General features: G+C 37.1%; 1 protein-coding gene across 4 annotated transcripts in view; it reads left to right on the forward strand.

The window, feature by feature from the left end:
* The window catches only part of CEP162 (centrosomal protein 162), a 100831-nt gene that overhangs the window by 39155 nt on the left and 37304 nt on the right, over positions 1-24372 (forward strand). For 3 of the 4 annotated variants that reach the window (XM_082730670.1, XM_082730672.1, XM_082730671.1), the window contains exons 10-18: positions 3948-4139; positions 4718-4799; positions 9637-9919; positions 10833-11091; positions 15831-15964; positions 16215-16442; positions 16973-17113; positions 19123-19235; positions 20915-21020. In XM_082730670.1, coding sequence (XP_082586796.1) covers positions 3948-4139; positions 4718-4799; positions 9637-9919; positions 10833-11091; positions 15831-15964; positions 16215-16442; positions 16973-17113; positions 19123-19235; positions 20915-21020 — 1538 coding nt within the window. The remainder of the gene's footprint in view (positions 1-3947; positions 4140-4717; positions 4800-9636; positions 9920-10832; positions 11092-15830; positions 15965-16214; positions 16443-16972; positions 17114-19122; positions 19236-20914; positions 21021-24372) is intronic. The other variant, XM_082730673.1, reaches the window with a different exon arrangement.

A 24372-nucleotide genomic window follows, 5' to 3' on the forward strand; every position in this document is an offset into this window, starting at 1 on the left:
ATAGTTGAGAACTTTTTAACCAGCTTGCTTTGGCCAGTGTGTTCAATTAAACCAATCCAGACACTTGGAACAAAAGAGCAGCAGAAATGATAAATCACTAACCAACTCTAAACATCTGCTTGCATTTTATTTTTATTTTATTTTTTATTTCTTCTTACTTTTTTATTGAAGTATAATATACCCACAGAAAGTTCATGTATCACAGTAGTGCAGCCTGATGCATTTTCATATCCTGACCACACCCATGTAACCAGCAACCAGAGCAAAAAACAAAGCATGACCAAAACCACAAAGTCCACTCAAGATCTTGTTTTTAGTCGCTGCTGTTCCACAAGTCACCACTGTCTTGTTTCATCCACTTGGATTTAAAAATGTAACTATAAAAGTAAAAAAACTACAGCAGAATTTTCCCATCAAGTCATGTTATTCATTTACTTGTTATTACCCCGTTGAATGTTTGCGGGATGAAAGCATGTGCTGAGCACATGTTCTTCAGTCTTACTGCTGTTCAAGTACATGTCACGTGTGTGCTATGATAGTCACCCTACGTGCACGGTTTTCAGTCAGCCAACACGAATTCTTGAAAAGACCAATACAGAGTTCCAGCTTTTCTAATCATACATTTATAGGAAATTCATATATATACAGGATGGTCAGAGAAGCTGCGTTCAAAGATGTGCGTGAAAACAAAGCAGGAGGCAGAAGTTACCACTCTGATGGTTTTCAAAATACTATAGTAACCTAAATGACACAGTTGAGTTGCAGATTAATTTCTATTTTTATGTTTTAAAGCACGATTTATTTATTTGTTTGTTTTAAAAAGATTTTATTTATTTGACAGAGATCACAAGTAGGCAGAGAGAGAGAGAGAGGAAGGGAAGCAGGCTCCCTGCTGAGCAGAAAGCCCAATGTGGGGCTCCATCCCAGGACCCTGGGATCATGGCCAGAGCCGAAGGCAGAGGCTTTAACCCACTGAGCCATCAGGCACCCCTTAAAGCATGATTTAAAATGAAATTTCACTCAAACATCTGTAGAACCCATGGTTTTCTCTGAGAAACTATGATTTTGTAAAATTAAAATATAGTATGAAAACCATTGCCATAGGTTATAAGAAAAAAAATAAATTGCTGAATGAAAAAACTTTTATAGAGATGATTCGAGCAGTTATATAAAGCTGTAGTTTTTCTGGCCCTATTTTTTTCTCCTTCTTCCCCTACCCTTTTTTAAAATTAACATATAATGTATTATTTGCCCCAGAGGTACAGGTCTGTGAATCATCAGTCTTACACAATTCATAGCACTCCCCATAGCACATACTCTCCCCAGTGTCCATCACCCAGCCACCGTCTCCCTCACCCCCCAACTCCCAGCAACCCTCAGTTTGTTTCCTGAGATTAAGAGTCTCTTATGATTGGTCTCCCTCCCTGGTCCTTCTTGTTTCATTTTCTCCCTCCCTCCCCCCCACAGCCCCTTGCCTTGTCTCTCAAATTCCTCATATCAGAGAGATTATATGATAATTGTCTTTCTCTGATTCATTTATTTCATGTAGCATAATATCCTCTAGTTCCATCCACGTCATTGCAAATGGCAGGATTTCAGTTTTTTATGGCTGCATAGTATTCCTGTGTGTGTGTGTGTGTACATATATGTACATATACACACATACATACATACCACATCTTCTTTATCCATTCTTCGTTGCTAGACATCTAGATTCTTTCTGTAGTTTGGCTGTTGTGGACATTGCTGCTATAAAGAGTCAGATGCACGTGCCCCTTTGGATCACTACATTTGTATCTTTAGGTAAATACCCAGTAGTGCGATTCCTGGGTCATAGCATAGCTCTATTTTCAACTTTCTGAGGAAGCTCCATACTGTTTCCCAGAGTGGCTACACTGGCTTAAATTCCCACCAGCAGTGTAGGAGGGTTCCTTCTGGCCTTATTTCTTAAATGCTCTTGACTCTGAAATAATTTGGTTGTTATTACTGGAAGATAGTAAGTGTGATCTGATTGTCATATATAGCTTTGGACTCATAGTCCCAGCTTTGCTAGTTATCAGCTATTTGACAATGGACAATTAATGCCTCTAAGCCTGTTCCTCATCTTTTAAATGAGGCCTTGTGCTGGTCAACTCCCATAATGTATAATGCCTAGTATATTGTTAATACTCAATAAGCAGTATTTCACTATTATTTATAGCAATCCTCTGTTAATTGTAGAAAATATAATAAAAAACTTGAAGGCATACACTATAAGTACTCATTAGCTGTGGGGTATTGAGTTTACCTGCTATTTGAAACATACACTTGGTAGTCTTCAAATCAGCATGTGAACTTCATTTAAGAACCGAAAAATCAGATGGTTGTTTTGTGGTGTTTTTTAAATATATAATGTTTCTTTAAATACTAAGCAACCTCAGTTTAGGTGATATATTATCAAAGATCATCTTTTTAAAAAGGTATCCCTTTAGAAATTCTTGGTGCTTTATGGTATTAGAAGGGATGGTGACTGAACAAACGAGGGCCAGACCCAGCCTTTTGCTTATTTTCATTTATTCCCTGGGCAGGTACCATTTTGTGCTATGGCCGTATGAGTGGATCATTCACAGGAGGACAGTATTGCTTCACAGCCAGATCCTTGCCTGTGCAGTGTAGGATTTGACACTTCTGGATGCCCTAAAGTGGAAAAATTAGGGAGCTTTGGACTTGTACTAATATATTAAATAACTACATAGAATCCTCTATTTGTCATGTAAAAGGCAGAGAAGTCAGCCATTTATTGATGAGGCTATAGCTACTATTTTATTTTTAAGCATTAACTAATTAATCCTGGGTATTAACAGAAAAGGAGACTACTCAACTCATTTCTCTTTTTTGCTACTCTTCTGTGACTTTTGTCTTTTTCTCTAATTTTGAAAATTCCAGTGTTAGTAATGAAAGGTTCAAGACAAATAAGAAAAATACCTATAAATTTTTAAATCATTATTGTTAATAGAGTCTTCAAATTATTTTTTCCACAATTTATTTATTAGTTGGTGGGAGGAGGAGAAGGTTATTAGGGAAGGAAGAGAGAACCATGACATCAGGTATTCTGTTTTAGATGACTAGGTGAACAGTGATGCCATTAGCTAAAATACTTATAGTAGAACAAGTTTTATTGGGGAGTATAATTAATTCAGTTGGGGACATGTTAGATTTTATTTACTTACAGAATAGTATAGATGTCTGTTCAAAAGTTTAATATTCAGAGAAGAGGTAAAGACAAAAACATGGATTTGGGTATCACAATCCTATGGGTAATAGTTGAGCTAAGGATCTTGATGAAATCAGTGAGCTCAAAAATAAATAGTTTAAAAAAGAAGAGTGAAGATGGAGATGAGCCACAGGATTGAAAAGAATTAAAGATGGCTAGATTTGACTATTAGAAAATTGTTTTTGATTTAGTAGCATTACAGAGTATTGGAACACATACTGGGTCACAAAATTAGAGGAGTGAATTTCAGAAGAAGGAATGCAGACTACAGGATACTTGGTGGCACTGGGAAGCAGAGACAGAAGGCAAGAGTGAGAGAGAGAGAGTAGTGGTAAGGGAGACAGAATCCTTGAAAGATTTTGTCAGCTTAGGAAATTTGGGTATAGTTCTATCCAGTGTAACAGGCTTGGTTATGGGTGGTAGGAAGAGAAGGCAATAGCTAGGGGAGTCAGAGTTTATTTACTCTTCCTGTGTCAGGACACATCTCAACTTGCTAAAGAGTTATTGAGCCTGCCCTGATTTTGTGCTGTTAAGCTATAGCTGCATATCAGCAAGGTTCATACCTAACTGTGTAATGTTGCTGTTGTCCCACCAGCCTCATTCTCCATTCCAGACACATTAAGGGATGATATTGGTGTTTTATATCTTTCATGTATTTGTATGATTATACCGGAGATGACATTTATTCCAACAGGTGTTTCCTACGGACAAAGCAATAGTGACATTGAAGCTCTCCATCAGGCTTATTGTCATGTAGCCCATTCTTTGGGAGATGCAGATGAGCAAAGAACTGAGAGTAATGCCATGGAAAATATCAAGAGCTCAGTGAAAGATTATCCTCAAGAAAATGAAGAGTCCTCTAAAAACATCTCTACTACAGAATCTGGTAAAAGTTAATTTGAGACCCTCTCCGAACAGTCTAGTACGGTATAATTTCAGAGCGGTTTACCTACGGGATTGTTTCTCAGTCTCTGAATTTAACTTAAAGGGTTTGTTAAAATGGAATTTGGGAATCAGTGGTTTCACTATAGTTGTGAATATGGGATAAAATTTCAGTTCCTCCTTCAGTGTGCTTTGGCCAAATTCAGAAATCACCTAAGTGTTTTCACATTTATTTTATGCTTTTCCTCGTGTATATACTAAAGTTATTTTTTAAGTAGAGAATAGTATTTTGGAATCAGCTAAAATATATTTAACAAATATGTGTGTATGTACAGACATACCTATACACATATTTTTGATACTGATATAGTTAGATACATTAATAGATATAGATATATTTCAAAATATAAATCAAAGGAGATTTTCTTGGTACAGGTAACTTTATAGTGGGAAACTGGGTTTATTGTATATGCCATTTTGTTAACTCTGTCAGAAAAAAAATGTAATCTTAGTGGCATTCGACATTAAATTAGCAAATTTACATGATCTTTTGGATTGCTCTTTAACTTTTTTTTTTCTTAGATCTGCCCACGGTAGAGGAGCTGATGAAACCTATCCGAATAGATTCTTTTGGTGGCAGTGGTTTTGATTTACAACCTGTCAGGTATGAGGTTTTCTGGAATGGATTGTGCCATTCCATTGTTTGTTTATTGTTTTGTTAACTGGAGACTTTAGAGTCATTTCTTCTACATATTCCTTCCTAGTGAATGATTAATAAGTAGCTTATATGAGTCTACCTGTGAGTCAGTGCTCTCTTCTTCTTAGTAGTTCTTAGTTTACAAAATTCTTCCAGTGCTAAAATTTTAAAAATGTTTTTTAAATAGATGTGACTAAAAAAAAAAAATGCCATTTTTTTAAGTAGCCTGAAAATTAAAATCCTTTTAGCTTTAAATAGCTCAGGGCAGTTGATTTGACCAGTGAGAGAGACCATGAATTTTATTCTGTATGCATCCTAGATTTGCTTCTTTATAAACCACTGAGTTTTGTACTTAGTCACTGACCAACCGTCATATTACAGGGTAAGTGTTTTGGCCACCAGAGCAGCAGGCTTCAGTACATTTTAATGGAAACTTGTGGGACCTCACTGTCATTCTGCAGCACACAGAGAGCACATCACAGTAACTTTGCATTTGTGTTACAGCCATCATATCATGTGATCCTTATAACAAAGTGGTCAGGCCTCTTTACACCATTCAAGTGATGAAACGGGTGAACCAGTTTAGTGGTGGAGCTATCCCAGGAACCAGAAGATGGCAGTGGAGGCGGTGGTGGTGATAGTAGCTAACGTTTCTACCACACACTTACTGGGGGTTAGAGTTCTGTGCAGGTTTCATTTACTCTCACAGCAACTCTGTGAGCTATATTTCATAGATAAGAAAACTGAGGCTTAATGAAGTCAAATGGGGCATCTGGGTGGCTCAATCAGTTAAGCATCCAACTCTTGATTTTGGCTCAGGTCATGATCTCAGGGTGGTGAGATGGAGCCTGGCGTTGGGCTCCAGTCTGGGCATAAAGTCTGCTTGAGATTCCCTCTCCCATTCCCTCTGCTCCTCCTCCTATCCCACCAAAAAAAAAAAGTGAGAGAAATTGCTCAAGATCCTATGATTCTAGCCAGGAAACACAAGAAATCTGTGTGCTTAACCTACACTGTCAGATCTTTGATTGCCATGAAATATTTCTGTGAGAAGCCTGTTATTCCTTCATGTGTTCATTCGTTCATTTGTGTTTTCAGCAGACACAATGTGAGTCCCTCCTTCTACTACATCCTCACTTTGTAAATCCACTTGTGCTTTCTCATCCTGTTTCTACGTTTGTACAGAGACAACGAGGCAGTGAAGCTTAGGCTAAGGCCATGTGCTGAAATGCTGAGTCTAGTATTCTTCTATTGATCTGCAGCACTAGTTAGTATGGATTTTTGTTTGTTTCTTTCTTTCTTTTTCTAAGATATTGTTTATTTATTTGACAGAGATCACAAGTAGGCAGAGAGGCAGGCAGAAAGAGAGGGAGAAGCAGGCTCCCTGCTGAACAGAGAGCCCAATTTGGGACTCGATCCCAGGACCCTGGGATCATGATCTGAGCCAAAGGCAGAGGCTTTAACCCACTGAGCCACCCAGGAGCCCAGTTAGTATGTTTTAAAGAGCTGAGTATCCTCACTTACTGCTATTTGGGGGCTGTGTTTGTGTTAATGAAGAGATTGCTTACACATCTTATGTCTTTGTTGGCATAGGTGGAATCATTTTACTAATGTGAATTCTAAATAGAGATTTTTTCATTTAGGTTTCAAGTCTAAACAAGCAAGTATACTTACATTAAAGGCATAACAATCATTACAGAAATGTCAATAGTATAAACTTCAGTGTACATACCTGAAAACTCTTCAGTAAACTGTTGAGTATATAATCCTAACTACTAGGATTATTAAAATTTTAGTAGCTAAACATCATCAAAAATGTACTTTTTGTTCACATCATAATCCCGTGTGTGTCCATGGGGTTGGGATAGGATTCTTCTCCACATAGTCATTTGGGACCTGGGCTGCTTTCTCATCAACACATGATTTTAAGGTTGCCCTGGTCTTATCCAACCAGTTGATAAAGAAAGGAAAGCAGTTGATAGCAAATTCCTTTTAACTCCCTCAACACAGAAGCATTATATCACTTCTATTCACATTCTGTTGTTAAGAACCAACATATCTAGCTTGTAGGGTCCAAGAGGCTGGGAAATGGGATTTGGTTGTATGCTTAAAAAGAAAAATAAATGAGTCTGATAGGCATCTAGAATCTACCAGAATCTACCCTTCTAATAGCTAAATATCCATTTTACTCTTCTTCACACAAGTACCGACTATCCCCTCCCTAAAGCAAACAGCCCAAAGGCCCATTCAGAACTGTGTCCATCTCAAAGGCCAGGATTTTCAGGTGAAGTACAGTCTTCATCAGGTTTGAATGTGGCTTCTCGCTGTCTACTAGTCAGTGAATTAAAAACGTAAGTTCTCTACTTCGTCACTCCCACCCAATATATAATAGTGAAGCTGCAACAAATACTCCTGTTCAGAAGGGAAAAATGTGAGGAAAATACAGCAGTCAGTAATGCAGCCTTGAAACCCACTTTAAACTCTTGGCCACAACTGAAATAGGCTTTGTGGGCACCCTATGCGCATGATAGAGGATGTATTCCTTTCTTAGTCCACTTCCTACCTGCAGATGATTTTAAGGCTCTCAAACAAGTCTCTGGCTTTTACTGTTTGTTTGTTTTTTAAACATAGTTGTAGTTTCTTTGTCATTACAGTTCTTTAAGAAAGTTTAGTAGGCTTCTGATCTGTTAGTTTCCAGTCAGTCCCATGTGCCAGTAACTACCTTTAAAGTCAGTTTGGTAGACAGAGGTTTTAGATCTGCTTAAAGTCTTTGCTTTTTTGTCCTCCTTTTTTCCTCCCCCTCTCAATTCATTTGCAGCCATCTATATATTTTGGGGAACAATAATCTTAAGTGTGAAGAGGATTCCTTTAATATGATCTTTGTCAAAGGACTGAGTCACTCTTTTCAACTGAGAAGTCTCTGGAAATCCTGGTTTTTCATAGCATTTTTCAGTGCTGAATCCTACTGTTAGGTTCACAGAGAGTGAACCACAGAGGCACTGAGTTTCTAGACTCTCTCTGTTCTCTTTGATTTTTTTTCTTACAAACTGACCCTTTTTTATCTCGAGTTTATATCTTTCTTTTACTATCTTGTCAAAAGTAGCCAATAGTAGCTAGCACTTAGAAACTCTCCTGCCATTTTTCTTAATACCTCAGACTCAGTAGCCATGTGATCTGCCTTATAAACCGTTGTAGGTGACCATTCGGTAAATGTTTTGTCATTGTAAAACATAGGTTGCCTCTTCTTCAGCTTCCAGTATCATTTTCCTTGTCATCCAAAACCCAGCTACTAAGCCAGTGACACAGATCTTAGGTTCTTGTCACCACAGCATTCAGCATTCTAAAGGCAAGAACTAGTAACTGGGCCCAGCTAGATTCAGGGAGGCCAGGAAATGTAGTTTAGTTGGTATGCAGGAAGAACAGGAGACAGTTTTGATGAACTTCTAGCCAGATTCTGCTACCTGAAGAAGGAAAGAATTATTATATTTTCTGATGATTCTAAGTACTTTAGAAAGGTCTAACAATTACTAAGAAGCCAATCTATCTTACAAGAAAATAGTGGCCTCTTAAACTTGATTTTATAAATGAAATTTTTTTAATTATAAAATTAAATGATGTAATGGACCATGATTACTCAGTTTGAAAATCACAATATCCAGAGCACCTGGCTGGCTCATTTGGTTAAGCATCTGCCTTCGGCTCAGGTCATGATCCCAGGGTCCTGGGATTGAGTCCCGCTTCAGGCTCCCTGCTTGTCAGGAAGCCTGCTTCTCTCTTGCCTGCTGTTCTGTTTACTTGTGCTCTCCAGCTGTCTGTCAGATAAATAAATAGAATCTTTAAAAAGGAAGGAAGGAAGGAAGAAAGAAAGTAAGGAAATAATAGCCATTTTTTTGGAGCCCCTATGCTTTACTGATATCTAACCACATTTAGAACATTTCCTTAAGGGATATTTTCTCTATTTTAAAAATGGAATAGTCTGAAATATTACATTGTATTTTAAGTGTTTTAAACCACAGAAATGATTTTATTTCAAGATACTAGTGATTTTCCTGTTTTACTTTAAAATTTTTCCTATACTGTGATGAAATATATGCTTTATAATATATTTCTCATTGCCATATATTATTATTTCTTTAGTTTCTTCTCAAAGTATGTAAAATGTTTTTCCTGCTGACTTGATATTGTGGATAAAAGATTAATACATGAAGTGCATTAGAAATTCATTTTTTGGGGCACCTAGGTGGCTCAGTAGGTTAAGCCTCTGCCTTCAGCTCAGGTCATGATCTCAGGGTCCTGGGATTGAGCCCACATCAGGCTTGGTGCTCAGCAGGGAGCCTGCTTTCCCCTCCCCCTCTGCCTGCCTCTGCCTACCTGTGATTTCTGTCTATCAAATAAATAAACAAAATCTTAAAAAAAAAAACAAAAAACTCATTTTTTACTTCTTACACAAAAGCAATCTCAGTCTTGCTTGGTTTGTTATTCCTTTGAAGTATGTCTCAGAGTCATCCATTGTAATCTCTTATTTTATACTGCATTAAATTATATTACCTGAAATTTAAAGAGATACAGGACACTATATGAGTATACTCTACTAACCAGAATTACAAATAATGTATTTAACATGAATGATCTAATTTGAATAGTTATATTAAATATTAAATGTATTTAATATTATATATAAATAATATACATATTAAAATATATTTCTTACATATTGTGTGTGTAAATACCTGTGATATGTTTGGTATATGTATATATAACTGATATTTGAGGAGTCACCTAGGATTCATTCTGTTTTGTTTTATAGCTATAAGAAACTGGCTGATAGAAAAGAAACTGGATTTGTTAGCCCTTTACCCCTTAAGATGAACCCAAATATTATCTCTCAAGAGCCACGAAATGCAAACCAATTTTTTGACAGAAATGAAGAGAATGTGGTTTTACAAAAGACAACAAATAAAAGTATAGAAAATGGACATCCAGGAGTAAATACTACAGAAGAACATATAGATAAAATGTATCTTGATATTTTGAGGAAAAAACTATCTGTTGGTCCTTCGCTATTGCTTCAGGAAGACAAAATAAATAAAGTAAGTGTTCATAATCCAAGTTGATTCGAAATATTGATAAATGAAGTTATATAAATTCTGTTGATAAGTAGGTACTTGGTACTTGTTAAGTTAACGGGACTGATTACATACTAACCTCCGTATAGATCCTGGATATTTGTGAGCAGGATTTATTACAACATCCCATAGTCCCTAAATTTTAAAATACTACCATAGCATTAGCTTTCTTTTGGAAGCCATTCTTTATTTTCTTCATTTGTTTTTAATAAGCATAATCCAGAATTTGAGTGGCACAAGAAAATAAAGTCTATTCATCATTCTAGTGCTTTTTAATTAATCTTTCCAGTACTGTATATTCTGCAAAAGTAGGCAAGTTGACATTTTATATAAATGCTATTAGCAGCTGTTGAGAAAGTTATACTTCACCATTTCTTTTTCTTCTGTTCTTGATCTATTCTGATTTATTGTTTCTTTGATCTATATTCTAGATTTATTTTATGGTTTTAGGTTCGTGTTTACCATAAAACATCTCCAGGTTTTTGTGGAATACGACAGGGTATTGGTAAATTTTTATCTTGAGAATTCTGGAGAAAAAAAGATAAAATTTTATGTTATTTCAAAATATATGCTTTCCTGTTCTCTGCTGTATTCTAGTAATTAAACTTCTTGCATTCTAGCAAGCTTATTTTGTTCTATTATTTTGTTTTGTTTTACTCCTGACTTTGAAGATGTGCTTCAAAATACTAAAATTCTGATGAGTTAGGCTTTGAGAATTTTAATGTGTAGTGGTTTGCCTTCTACAAACTATTATTTAGTAATCACTATGTAACTAAACTATTATTTAGTAATCACTTCTGTCATCTGTTAAATCTTCATTTACAGCTATAGTTGAAGTTTATTTAAGTCCTAAAAAGTTGCTACTTTTCGTATGCAGAATTTTAAACAACTCACTTCTGGAGAAGAAGGGGCTATAACTGGTAAACAGGTGCCATACAAGAAGGCCAAAAGTGCACCTCCATTACTTAAGAGGAAACCCCAGAGTGGATTATATTCATCAGTTAGGAGCTCAGGCTATGGCCAACCCAGTTCACCATTCAAGACTTTTTCTACTCTTGAAAAAAAAACTTCAAAGGACATTATGAAAAGCAAAAACTCGAGATTTATTCCCACTTCAAATCAAGCTAGGAAAAAAGGTAATTATATGCTCTTTTCATAGTAGAGTTCTGTGCGTATGATGTGTTATTTAACTTTACTTCTCTACTTTCCTTATTTCTCTCCTTCTGTGAACTTTTCTGTTCATAGGAAAGAATTCATCTTTAGATAGGATATCCCATTCTGAAAGATTTTGTTTACAGGATTTTGGTCATTGGCTCTGAGCTTTCCTGAATGACACTCATAAAGTATGGGAAGTGAATAGAGAATCAAACTCTTCCTCATCTGGTTGATGTTGGAGTATCTGGTGTTTTCCAGAGAACTACAAATTCAAAAACGAATACAAATGAATACAAGTGAAGGTTGATTATAGAGATTATTTGGATATTAGTTCAGTATAGACTGATACAGGCAGGATGTTTTATGTAGCACATAATGCATATTTTTAATATATCACAGTGCCTCTGTTCGTTATTTCCTAATGCAGTCATTTTTTATTGACAGTAGGAAAGGGTACTTTTCAACTTAGAAGCCCATGCAGCTATTAGAAGCAGCAGAAATGTTCAGATCAGACTGACATTTCTGCTGCCTTTAAATTCCAGTAAGGAAGGGAGAGCAGTGGCACCAGAAGCATGTTGTCCTTCCCTTTGTGATTAAATTTAATAGGTGACCAGTTCATCATTGTTATATGGTGATAGTTGTCATGAAGAGATCTGTCCTCGCTGGAAAATGCATTTCTAGCTTCAGGTGTCTTTCCTTGCTTTTCCCTAAGAGTATTAAATCCAGGACCACTTTGACTCTATTTTAAACTCTTTAGGCATTAAAGGCTCTGTCTTGCCTTTGTATGTGTGTTTGCTGCAGCAACCTGTGCATCGTAGATGGAAATGAAAGCCAAGGCTGATTTATGTCAGAGTAGAGGAGAATAGCGGCAGGAGGTAGAGACAGGAATAATCTCTGTTCTGTAGAGACAGGAATATGATTCAATAGGATGAATGCAGGCATCCTTTCCTCTTGTTCTTAAACTGTGAACCTCTAATTCCTTCTCCTACAAAGCATTTTGTATTGCCTTATTTTCTCTTATTTTTGAAATGACTGTTCTACATGCAAGTGGAGATGACAAGGAACCAATTAGATAGTCAAGTCTGGAGTTCAAGAGGAAGGTGTGGACTGCAGATCTGATTTAGGAGTTATTGTTAAAACTATTATAGATGGGGGACACCTGGGTATCTCAGTTGGTTAAGTATCTGCCTTTGGCTCAGATCATGATCCCAGAGTCCTGGGATCGAGTTCCACATCAGGCTCCTTGCTCAGCGGGGAGCCTGCTTCTCCCTCTACACGCCCCCTACTTGTGTGCTCACTCTCTCCCTCCCACTCTCTGGAAATAAAATCTTTTAAAAAACAAAAACCACTATATATATGGTTTTTAAGTCATGGGACTGACAGAAGTTTTCAAGAGAGTGAGTATTGCTATAGAAGGAAAGCAAACTGAGGCCTGACTCCTGGGCATGCTAACCTTAGGAAGTCAGGGGGAAGAGGAGTGACCTGCAAAGAGAAGAGAGTGAGATTGGAAGAAACCTGAATATGTGGGATCCTGAAAGCCAAGTGAAGAAGGGAAAATTTATCTATCAGTTGCTGCTGAGAGAGAAAGGAAAGTGGAAACTGGAAACTGACCTTTGAGTTTAGCATGGAGGAGGTCGTCATTAAACTGGAGAGTTCCCATGGTTATAGGGCTGTAAAAGGTGGGCTGAATTAGAATAGGAGGGAATGGGAGAGTTAAAATTGAATATGGGCCAGGAGGAAAGAGTGTAAAAGGCAAAAAAAAAAAAAAAAAAATGGGGATAGTAGCCAGCATAAGAAGTAGAGTCAAGAAAAGCTTTTTGTTTACTTTTTTTTAATGGTAGAAATAATAGTATGCCTAATAGTATGTTAATGCATTTTGGAAAGATTTCAGTAGATTCATGATGGTGAGAGGGGAAGAATTGCTAGAGCAATGTGGAATTACAATGGAATCCAGCGTTCATTGAAAGGGTTGGCTCTAGACAGAGGCATGGACAATTCATCTGGGCAAGCAGATGGGAGAGAGGAAGACATCGGTGCAGATACTGATGGGTGGGTAGAAATGGTGAAAGAATATGGATGATTTCTTCTGATTGCTTCCATCTTCTCTGAAAAATAAAACACAACATCATTAGCTGGCATTGAGGATGGAGTAGAAGTGTTAGAGGAGAGAAGAGAAGGTATGAAATAGCCATCCCGGAGGACTAGACTGCCCACAGCAGAGTCTTCTTGAAGTTAGTTATTATGGATTTAAATTGATACCAGGCAATGTAAGTGTGTGTGTGTGTGTGTGTGTGTGTGTGTGTGTGTGTGTGTGTGTGTTTGTGAATTTCCACATTTTGCTACATGATTGCAGGGGTTGGATACTTGTATAATTGGATTTGCCAAGAAGAGTTGTTTTTGTCAAATGAGTGCAATGAACTGAGAAGGAAGCTAATGGTGTATGTGGACTTCAAGTTGAATAAGGAAGGAAGGACATCAAGGGGTTTAATATGGTATGAAACGGGTAGGATCAACCATCTATGAGGTGCCATTGGGTTAAAGGATTGATGGACTCCAAATACCAAAGGGCATGAAGTGGGAGATAGGATAGGAGATAGGATTGATAGAGAGTAAATGCCTAAGACTGAGATGAGAAGTGACTGTGTTACTAGTAAAGAAAAGGCCTGTACCAATAGAAGTAAGTAGCTGAAGTAGAGAGGTTAAGTATAAGAACCTAAGAGCCAAGGGTTGAAGGGATCCCTGTGAGTGTATTGAAATTACCAAGAATGAAGACAGAAATAATGTCACAGAGGGTGGAAAAGAAACAAGGGGCATGATTTGGAGGTTGAGAGAGGAAAGCAACAATATTATTATGAGTATTTTTTCCTGTTTCAAAACTTTACAGTATTTGTGACTACCAAAATGAAAATAAAACAGTAAAATTTATGTTAAAGTACAGTATAAACCTTGACTATCCATTTTTATACTGAGTTCCTTTTTTTCGTTAGAATATTAAATATGATTTTTTCTCCCTTTTTATTGTAAAATTCCCCCAGCACAGTTTTATTCCTTAGGGATGGCTGTTACTTTTCACAGGTTGTGTTCTCGGACAAGCGGACTTTGTGAGATAGAGATTAGTGTATAGAAAGTCTAGAGGATGCACTTGGAATCAACACTGACTAAGATGAAAAAGAAGCCAGCTGCTGGGGCTTACTCAAGAGTTTCTCTTTTTCATGCAACAAGAAGGGAAATGAATGAATGAATGAATGAAAAAAATGAAAGAAGACAGGAATAGGCGGTTGAGAGCTGGTGCCACTGTGCAAGGAACCAGATCCCTTCTGTCCTGCTACAAAATCCTTTATCTGTCACTTTTATCTTCATTATAACAAGGTGGCTAGTTCAGCCTCCAGGCCCAGTCAGGAGGAAAGGTAAAAGGTCCATGCCAGTTAATTCTCAACTTCTTCTTCGGGAAAGTTGTGACTTTTCTGGAAGCCTACAAAACTTTTGCTTTCATCTTATTAGCCTGAATTTTGTTCTTATGGCCACCCCCAGTTTCCTAGAGTCCAGGGAGATGAGTATTTTCAACTGGTACATTGCCGCCCAGAGCAGATTAATAGGGAGGTTTCTATTAATAGAGAAGAGGATGAGATTGGCAACTAGCAGTATCTGCTGTGTGGTTATTTTTCTTTTTATTTTAAATTAATTTTCTTTGGCTATTACGTTCTTATTTTTGGACTAATAAGTTTCTTTTTTTTTTTAAGATTTTATTTGAGAGAGAGTGAACACAAGAGCACAAGTTGGGGAGAGGGGCAGAGGGAGCAGCAGACTCCCCACTGAGCAGGGAACCTGATGTGGGGCTGGAGCCCAACGTGGGGCTGGAGCCCGATATGGGCCTAGATCCCAGGACCCTGAGATCATGATCTAAGCCAAAGGCAGATGCTTAACCCACTGAGCCACCCAGGCGCCCTATAATTTTATTTTTTAAGTCAAATTTAGACTAGCTGTTAGAAAGTTTCCATGCAATTTATATTATTCCACTGATACCATATCTTGAAACACATTATTTGTGAAAAGTGTACTCTGAAATCACACTTAATCTGAACTAAAGTGCCTCATACAGTTAATCAGCTTCTCTTTGATTCATCACTTAGATATTCTTATTATTGCTGTGACTTTTTTTTTAAGGTTTTATTTATTTGACAGAGAGAGAGGGAGAGAGAGAGAGAGTGCGTGCACATGAGCAAAGGGGCAAAGGGAGAGGGAGAAGTAGGCTCCCCGCTGAGCAAGGAACCCAAACCCGATGTGGGACTCGATTCCACAACTCTGGCATCCTGACCTGAGCTGAAGGCAGCGCTTAACCGACTGAGCCACGCAGGCGTCCCATCTGTGACTGTTTTAAAGAAGAGTTTATTTAAAATTACTGAACCTGAAATTATCCCTGTCCACATTCTCCTTACTTTTTTTGTTTTTTTGCTTTTTGTTTTGTTGCTCCATTTATCATTTGACATGAATCTTGGGTCAGTTAGCTTTCTCTGTCAAATTGAGTGAAATGTTGATTATGGCAGCAGTTCTGAGCACAGTGAAGCAGCTGTGTTAACGGTGTTAGACCTCAGCCAATTTCCAGATCCTCTTCTATCCTAGTGTTCTCATTGTATTAGTACTTACTGTTACATAATTGCTGAATACACATTCAACTTTGTTTGCATTTGTGGTGCTTCTGTCCATTGTTCAAAATAATTAGAAATCTTTTCTGGAACAAAAGTCATCAAGCCTGCAGCTTTGGGTAAAGCAGCTTCCAAAACTGAAAGTTGCCTGGCTACTCCTAAGAAGGCTGAAGATTCTACAGAAACGGATTACTGTCTTCAGTTTCAGAATGTAGGTATTGAATTTCAAAATCACATTCGTTAATTTTTTTGTTTTATTATATTAAAACTAAATAATAGTGAAATTTTTGCATCAAGCATGATGTTCTAATCTTACTGAAACATTTACTGATTTCCTTATATGGTAGGACATCGTTAACCATGTCATTTTTATTCATTGTGGGTTTTTTTTTTCCCTAACCACCTGTGTTCAAATCTAGTATGTAAATATACTATAATGAAGTAATGCTTCTCCTTTAAAGGATTCTTCAGGATACCGTGGTGAGAACAAGGAGACCGAGTTTATTATGTTTAAAAGAGTTCAGGAAGCAGAGGAAAAATGGAGGGGTGCACAAGCCCTAATTGAGCAAATTAAAGTTACATTCTCAGAAAAAGAGAGAGAGTTGGAAAATAAGATGGAAGAACTAAAGAGACAACAGGAAAAGGAACTCTTCAAACTGAACCAAGACAATTACATTCTTCAAGCCAAGGTACTAGATACATTGTCATATTTCTCCTTTTATTGATTAAAAAGAACTTGTACTCACTGCAAATGCATTGTCATCCTTTGTTCCTGGAGCTATTTGACTTGATGTATTTGCTATATAAAATATGAACATGGATCCCAAGACTGCCTCCTCACAACAGAGCCTAAATCAAAGCCACTGGGAAAAAAATCAAAATTTAAATTGACTCATTTTGATAATTTTCTTCTGTTAGCAGTCTTTTTTGAAAACAAATCCCTTAGTTCACTATGACCTTCAAAGAAGACAGTTTCAGAAAGAACTGCTATAGAAGGCCTAGATTCAGAGAATGGCACCGTATAGCATTTCTCAGTTACTCTCATCACCAGAACCATTAGCACAAAACATCACACTGTAATGATTTAGCTAGTTGGTGTTAATAACATTGTAGTTATAGGACAGTTTTAGATCTGTGCACATTGAGTTTTCCATTTTTCTTCCTCCTTTCTCACTTTATCATCTCCTTTCCTAAATAAAATGTCTGTATTTTCTCAAAGTTAAGTAGCTTTGAAGAAACAAACAAAAAGCAAAGATGGTTACATTTTGGAGAAACAACTGATCCTGTCACTGAAGAAAAATTGAAGGAAATTCAAAAAGAAATACAGGAACAAGAGACACTTCTTCAAGGATATCAACAGGTATGGTGATTTTTCATCACTTTGTGAATTTGTTCTTGAGATCCTTTGATTATTAAAAAAAAAAAATAAGGTATATTAAGATATTTCTGTGCTCATGTAGCTGTAACAGGAATTCTGGCAAATATGAGTAAGTAATAATTTGACTAGTCTGAACATTATCTGTGGGTATATAATTAAGTTAAGAGAATGGGTTCTGGATTCAGAGAATCCAGTGTTAGTCCTCACTCCATTGCTTTGCAGCCTTGGGCAAATCACTTCACCTCTCTAAGCCAGTTTCCTCATCTGTGAGTAGGGATGGTAATAACAGTAGCTGCCTCATATGATGATATTGAAATTAAAATAAGATAGCGCAAAAAAATAAAATATAAGAAAGTGCAAACCAACCTCTTAGTTACTGGCACACAGTAACCAATTAGTAAATGTCCCTTATTACTATTTTTAATAGCCATATTCCTTAGACACTGCCCTATTTTTTTTTTAGTTTTCTGCAATTATTTTCAGTAGATTATATTGACTAGTTTGGGTATTTTATTCAGAAATACAAATCTGAAATTAATTGCCAATGTTCTGACAGTGAAAAAATTTGAATGAAATGAGAAAAATCTGTGGGTCCTACAGAAGGCAGATATTTGCCATGTGTGACGGATTCTTGGTGATGCTGACCAGCCAGTCAGCCAGGACGGGTTTAGTAATCCCCAGCACAAAACTTCATCTTAGTTTCCTCCCCTTTTTTCCCTGACTTCCCCTCACCTCTTTCTCACTCATTACCTTTTTGTCTTTTGACTTTTAAGCATCAAGCCTGTCAATAATAAGCATTATCATCTGAGGCTAACCGGAGAAAGCATTGTCTTATCAGTGATTTGCAACTTTCCTATAGATGAAATACTGATTTTGTTGGGCACACTGCCCCAGATCCTTTGCCTGCCATTGTGATCTTGCTGTAGAGAATACCCATTTTTATTTTTATTTTTTTGTTTTTTAAAGACTTACTTATTTGTTAGAGCAAGAGCACGGGGTGGGGGTGGGGAGGGCAGCAGAAGGAAAGAGGGAGAGAATCCCAAGCAGATTCCTCCCTGAGTGTGTAGCCCAGCCTGGGGCTTGATCCCATGATCCCCAAGATCACTACCTGAGCCAAAACCAAGAGTTGGTTGCTTAACCAACTGTGCCACCCAGGCACCCCGAGAGCACACATTTTTAAGGAGTATTTCACAGACCCATAAGGGTGCCAGCTACCTTCTCCCACAAATATAACACAAAACTTGCATATCTGTGTAACTTACGTTGCAGGTATTTAAGTACGGACCATCTTACCAAGCAGTAGGCCAGATGTGGTGAGACAGTGCATAGTTTTTATTAAATTTCAAAGGTCCTTGGTTTTCATCAGATTCTTAATTTTATAAAAAAGTTAATAAGCCACAGCACCTAATCACAGATTGGTTTGAGTCCCTCTTTAGTCCAAGGCTGGTGTAGAACTGGCTCTAGTCTGTGCTCTGCCTTGTCCTTACACTTTCAGAAATACCTGTTCTCTAACTCCCGGCTCATAGAAAGTTCCAGAAACAAGCACGGAACAAGCCACTGTGGCTACCTGTGTCCTGTTAACCTTATTGCAGGGAGCTGGGTTAGAATCAGAAAAAAGAGGATGCAGACAGTCACAGTGGACCCTTCTGCCCCTGGTCCACACAGTTGTGCTGTGGTTATTTCTGCAGCCACTCGCCTCCTTGCTCCTGTGAGAGACAACACTTTGTACTGATATTAGGATCTATGGCTTTGGGAATTTTTGCAACTTTTTTTTTTTTTCAAGTAAGCATTTGGAAAGAATTGTTTTCAGATAACAGGTTTTCTTCTGAGATGACATAAAGAGTTTTAAAAAGGTTTTGCTTACTCAAAACTGAATAAATTTAAAAGACTTTAAAAATATGTAAAGGATGTATCTGTTCTGAGCATATATACTTATGCTATATAAGTACTAATGACTTTTAACTAAAATGCAATTTTCTGTTTACAAAAAGGAAAATGAAAGATTGTATAGTCAAGTGAAAGATCTCCAAGAACAAAACAAGAAAAATGAGGAGCGAATGTTCAAGGAAAACCAGAATTTATTCAGTGAGTTAGCTTCCTTAAAGTAAGTCCTTTCTGAATTTGTAAAATCAAAATATATTTAGACTATTTCTAATCATTTTATTGTTACATTAAAAATACATTTTTACTTAGAACTGAAAAAAGTTTTACAATTCTTTATAGTTTGTAACTTTATAGGTTTAATATTCAGTGTATTTTTCTTTTAATACTAGATGACTAGTAGTACATATTTTAGTATTTTCAGCATACTCATATTTGAGTTTGACATCAGTTTTAGGAAATTGAATACACAGTATTCCTCTTGACGAGTCATTAAGCCTGAGATGCTTAAGCATTTCCTAAGAAACTATGTGGTTAATAATACTAAAAATACATGTATCCTACAACTCTCAATGTTGTAGGTCAGGTTCCATAGAAGTAGAGCCTGAGGTAGGGATCCTTATGGAGGTGATTTCCTCTTATTTTTCTTATTCTAAATAATATTTCTTGTTATTCTGAGGATAACTCTCAGGAGAAGGGGAACAAGAGAAGCAAGAATGGATAAGGAGAAGGAAGCTAAGTAGGAACGTGGTCTTAGTCAGAGACTGGCTGTATTTATTCTGTTCTTAACGAGAAAGCTGAGGAAAACAGATTGCATCACAGAGTTGGTCCCGTTTGGGGCAAGGGGAGCAACTTTTTATACTCTCAACCTAGTCAGTCACTGGCTGAGGTATGCCGTGGGAAAGGGGTGGGTGAGGGATGTCCTCTAGGCCAGGGGGGCAGAAGCTGTTATTTGGCTGAGAGCATTTCTCCGGAGAAGAACTTGTGAGTTGTTATCAATGAGCACTCAGCATGGCAGACTCAGGGAGCACCAGGACCTACTCAGGAACCAGAGTTCAGGCTGTAGGATTGTTTAGATATGACTACATCCAGCTTTAACATATTTTTTTAAGTGAAAAAGCTGAACTCATAAACATGGGCAAGTTGGGGTACTATCTTCTTTTAGGAAATGGCTCACCAGTTTTCTGTCCCTTCACATAGACACCTAATCACTTAGATAGGACTGCTATTAGAAGAAGCTTCTTTGGCCTTGACTCTATGACCCCAAGTCAGTTGTGATAATCTGCACAGTACTGATGCATGAAAGCATTTATATCTGATTTCTTTTCAAGCCACAAGGTATTCTGAAATATCACATATTATGTTGGTTTAAAAGAAAAGATCTATTCCTGGATTCCAAACTGCACCTTTAAAGGCACTTTCATGATGAAATAGATGGTTTCTTTACGTTAGGATTAGATTATTTTAAATGCATTCCTAAACTCCTTATATAATATTTCTGGAAAACCAGAAAAATTGTTTCTGACTTCAAATAATAGACTGTGTTTGGTTTTGTTTGTCATTTGTGATTTGTGTTTCTTCTAAAGGAATCTAGAATGATGAGGCAGGGATGAGGTAATACCACAGGAAGAATGCAGCACATCTTTCTAGGACTTTGGGAATGTTTTCCTCCAAGAATTAAAAAGTATCTTTATATTATAAATAAAGGAAGATGTTAGGTTTCGATTCCTTTAAATTGAAAAAACATCTCCCTTAGAGTGTACTTCTTTTAGTATTTTAATCTTCAGTGGCTCAAATAGTTGCAATGTCCATTAGATTTTTTTAATTTTAAGAATTATATATTTTGCATTGAAACAAGTACTTTGTTTAAAAAAAAATCTTTCTAATTTCAAAATAAATCAGAGAACAGATGCACAGAAGTCGGTTCCTGTCTCAAGTAGCTGAAGATTCAGAACCCACCAAAACCCAGAATTTTACAGATCTGTTAGCAGAACTACGGGCGACACAGGTAAGTTGCATAATGATAGTAAATAATTTATTGAAATTTCTACATGTGAAAAAAAAATCCTTTTTTGTAATTTATGAATAGATAAAATCTGTTACAAATTTCATACCATTAAATAATGAAGGTATATCTAAAATTAGCATTTAGGGGTGCCTAAGTGGCTCAGTCCATTAGGTGTCTGCCTTTGTCTTGGGTCTTCATCCCGGGGTCCTGGGATTGAGCCCTATATTGGGCTCCCTGCTCCATGGGAAGTCTGCCTCTTTCTCTCTTTATGCCCCTCCCCAACTCATGCACACATGCGTGCTCTCTCTCTCCCCCTCTTAAATAAGTAAAATCTTAAAAAAAAATTTTTTTAAATAAAGAAATAAAATTACCATTTAATATACAACATGACCTTAGTAGAGACAATGACATAATACTGGTTTTCAGTGGCATCCTCTTTATAATCCAGCCTCTCATCTAGTGATCATCACATGGAGCCATATTGGAGGCATAACCTTACTTAGGGCATATACCTTATATAAAGAAATTCCTTATTGGAAATATAAGCTAAAATAGGAAAATACTTTGAAGGTGATTGTTCACCTTAAAACGTTAGTTGGCTTTTTACTCTGCACTTCTGGAAGGCAGACTGTGTCTACAAATATTTTATCCCGTGTACCTAACACTGATAGGAGATACAGTAGCTGCTCCATAACTTTTTTCTTTATTTTTATTGAATCGTATTATAAAGGATATGGCTTAGAATTTTCTAAAGTGGTATTTACCAGTGGGAAAAGTTTTGGAATTTTGGGCAGGTTAATTCTATTTGAAGCAGAACTGTTCCATGTATTGCAGTTTTTGTCTTCGCTGTCCCCAGGAAACACATGTTCATAGCACTCACCAGTGATTATAAGAATCAAAAGCACTGCTGCATTTCCAGACTTGTCCCCTGTGGAAGCGTAGTTAATTCTCCCCACTTCTTCCCATGAAGAACCTTGGCACGAGACTAAAAAGCCCTTCTTACCTATTTGAATGACTGCATGAATTAGAAAAATACCAATTACATACCACTTTTTAACAAGAAATTATATAAAGTTTTGTTACATGGAAGTCTAAACATACCCCAGTTTAATAACATGTTTAGTAGGCTTTTGTGGTATATAAAATGCAGCTTCTGGCAACTTTCTTCAGGTGCACGTATGCATGTATAGCATGATTAGGTATAGGTAGTTAGGCATATAGGTTAGAAGAACGAATGTATGGTTGGACTCCCCCTAACTCCCTTGCCAGTAGACCTCAGAAATAGCAAGTGAAAAGAGAAATTAATATCACTGTGTTTTATGAAGGCTTGGAAAACCAAGTTTTTGGGCACCTGCCTTTGGCTCAGGTCATGTTCCCAGGTTCCTGGGATCAGGCCCGTCATCTGGCTCCGTGCTCGGCGGGAAGCCTGCTTCTCCCTCTCCCGTTCCCCCTGCTTGCGTTCCCTCTCTCACTGTGTCTCTCACTGTCAAATAAATAAATAAAATCTTTAAAAAGAAAAAAATTAAAAAAGAAGACGGTGGTTTCAACCCAAACATTAGCTTTATTCAAATTGTTATTAGTGACCTTTTAAATGTGCTGTTTTGAAATATTTTTCTGACAGATAGGAAACTAAAACTTCCACTAAAAACATCAGAAATTGCTGGATAAAATAGAATAAACATCTTGTAAATGCGTAATATAAAAGCTTTCAAGGAAGTAAGGGAACTCTCCAGAGGCCAGAAATATGGGAGGGATAAAAACCTAACAGTAGGGACGCCTGGGTGGCTCAGTTGATTGGACGACTGCCTTCGGCTCAGGTCATGATCCCGGAGTCCTGGGATCGGGTCCCGCATCGGGCTCCCAGCTCCAGGGGGAGTCTGCTTCTCTCTCTGACCTTCTCCTTGCTCATGCTCTCTCTCACTGTCTCTCTCTCAAATAAATAAATAAAATCTTAAAAAAAAAAAAAAAAGAATAAAAACCTAACAGTAAACATCTGCTCCCAGGCCAGCAGTTCAGTAGCCACGGGCAGGCTGGAGCTTTAATAGCAAAGTGGAGACAGGACACGTGGGAGTTCAACAGGCCGTATCCTTCAGTATGGCAGCAGACTAGGAAAACATCTACCCACCTTCGCATGGGGCTGATTTGTCAAGAAGATTTTTTGTTTTAATTTGATCACTAGATGGGAGGGAGAGAAGGTCTCCTCTGCTAGCGCTTCACTGATTGTTCAATACAAATGTCATCCCTTCTGCTTTCATGTGTGTTTTAGTATTTGAGTTTACACTACCTGCGAGGGTTGGTCATCCCCAAACTGAAAAAGATAATGCCCTGTGGTCTTGAGTCAATGATAACCTCTAGTGTATCTAGAAGAAACAAATGAAAAACAGCTCTTAGTTAGAAGTAAGTATACACCCTTAACCCAGCTCACACAGTATTCCTACAGATAAAAACCCACTGACAATATATGCTCACAACACAAAATTATAAAACCCAGAGAAATCATCCACCATGAGCAGGTACTGGATGACTTAATAAACAGCAGCATCAGAACCTCAATAGGATTACTGGATAGACTATAATATAAATAGACTAAAAATGGAAAATATCAGATATATGAAATGCTAAGATATATTTAAATATTTTTAAAAGGTAGTGGCTGAGAATTTCCCAGAAATGGTAAAAGAGATGACTTCTCAAATTCAAGAAATCCAGTAACCAGGCTCAGGATAAAAATCTACATCTCAGACCCCAATGGTGACACTACCAAAGGCAGGAAAAACCTAAAAAGAAATTTAAAAAAAAAAAAAAGAGGGCAAGATAATAGTAAAAATTCTTCAGGTATTTATTTCTGCAAATACTGTAAGATATAATGTAAATATACTTTTTATTTTCATTTACTTCGATGTTCTGGGTTTGATTTTAGAGCAAAAATTTATCCTGAGAGAAGTCTATAGTATAATAATGCTTATACTGATTATATGTGTGTACAATCTAATTTGTACCTTAAAAATTAATACTTATTAGTATAGTATTAAAATACAAGTTGGTTCTCTATAAAGCATAGATAGAAGCACAGCAAAAGCACAGGTCGTGAGCTCACTCTTTTTAGTATCCCAAGGTGGGAAAAGGAATGATGTTAACCACAAGTTTCATTCCATCAGCCTTTATGAAGTACTTGCCACATTCCTGGCGCTCATCCTGCTATTGAAATACAATAAGTATACAAGACACACACAGACCCTGCTGGTTAGGATCATGTATTCTAGTAGGGAAGAGAATAAGTAAATAAAGAAAATAATTACAAATAGAAAGAGGTGCTTCGAAGAATATAAAAATAGCAAATAAGGGTGGCTGG

This window comes from Mustela nivalis (genome assembly GCF_964662115.1).
Source record: "Mustela nivalis genome assembly, chromosome: 5".
Taxonomy (NCBI): domain Eukaryota; kingdom Metazoa; phylum Chordata; class Mammalia; order Carnivora; family Mustelidae; genus Mustela; species Mustela nivalis.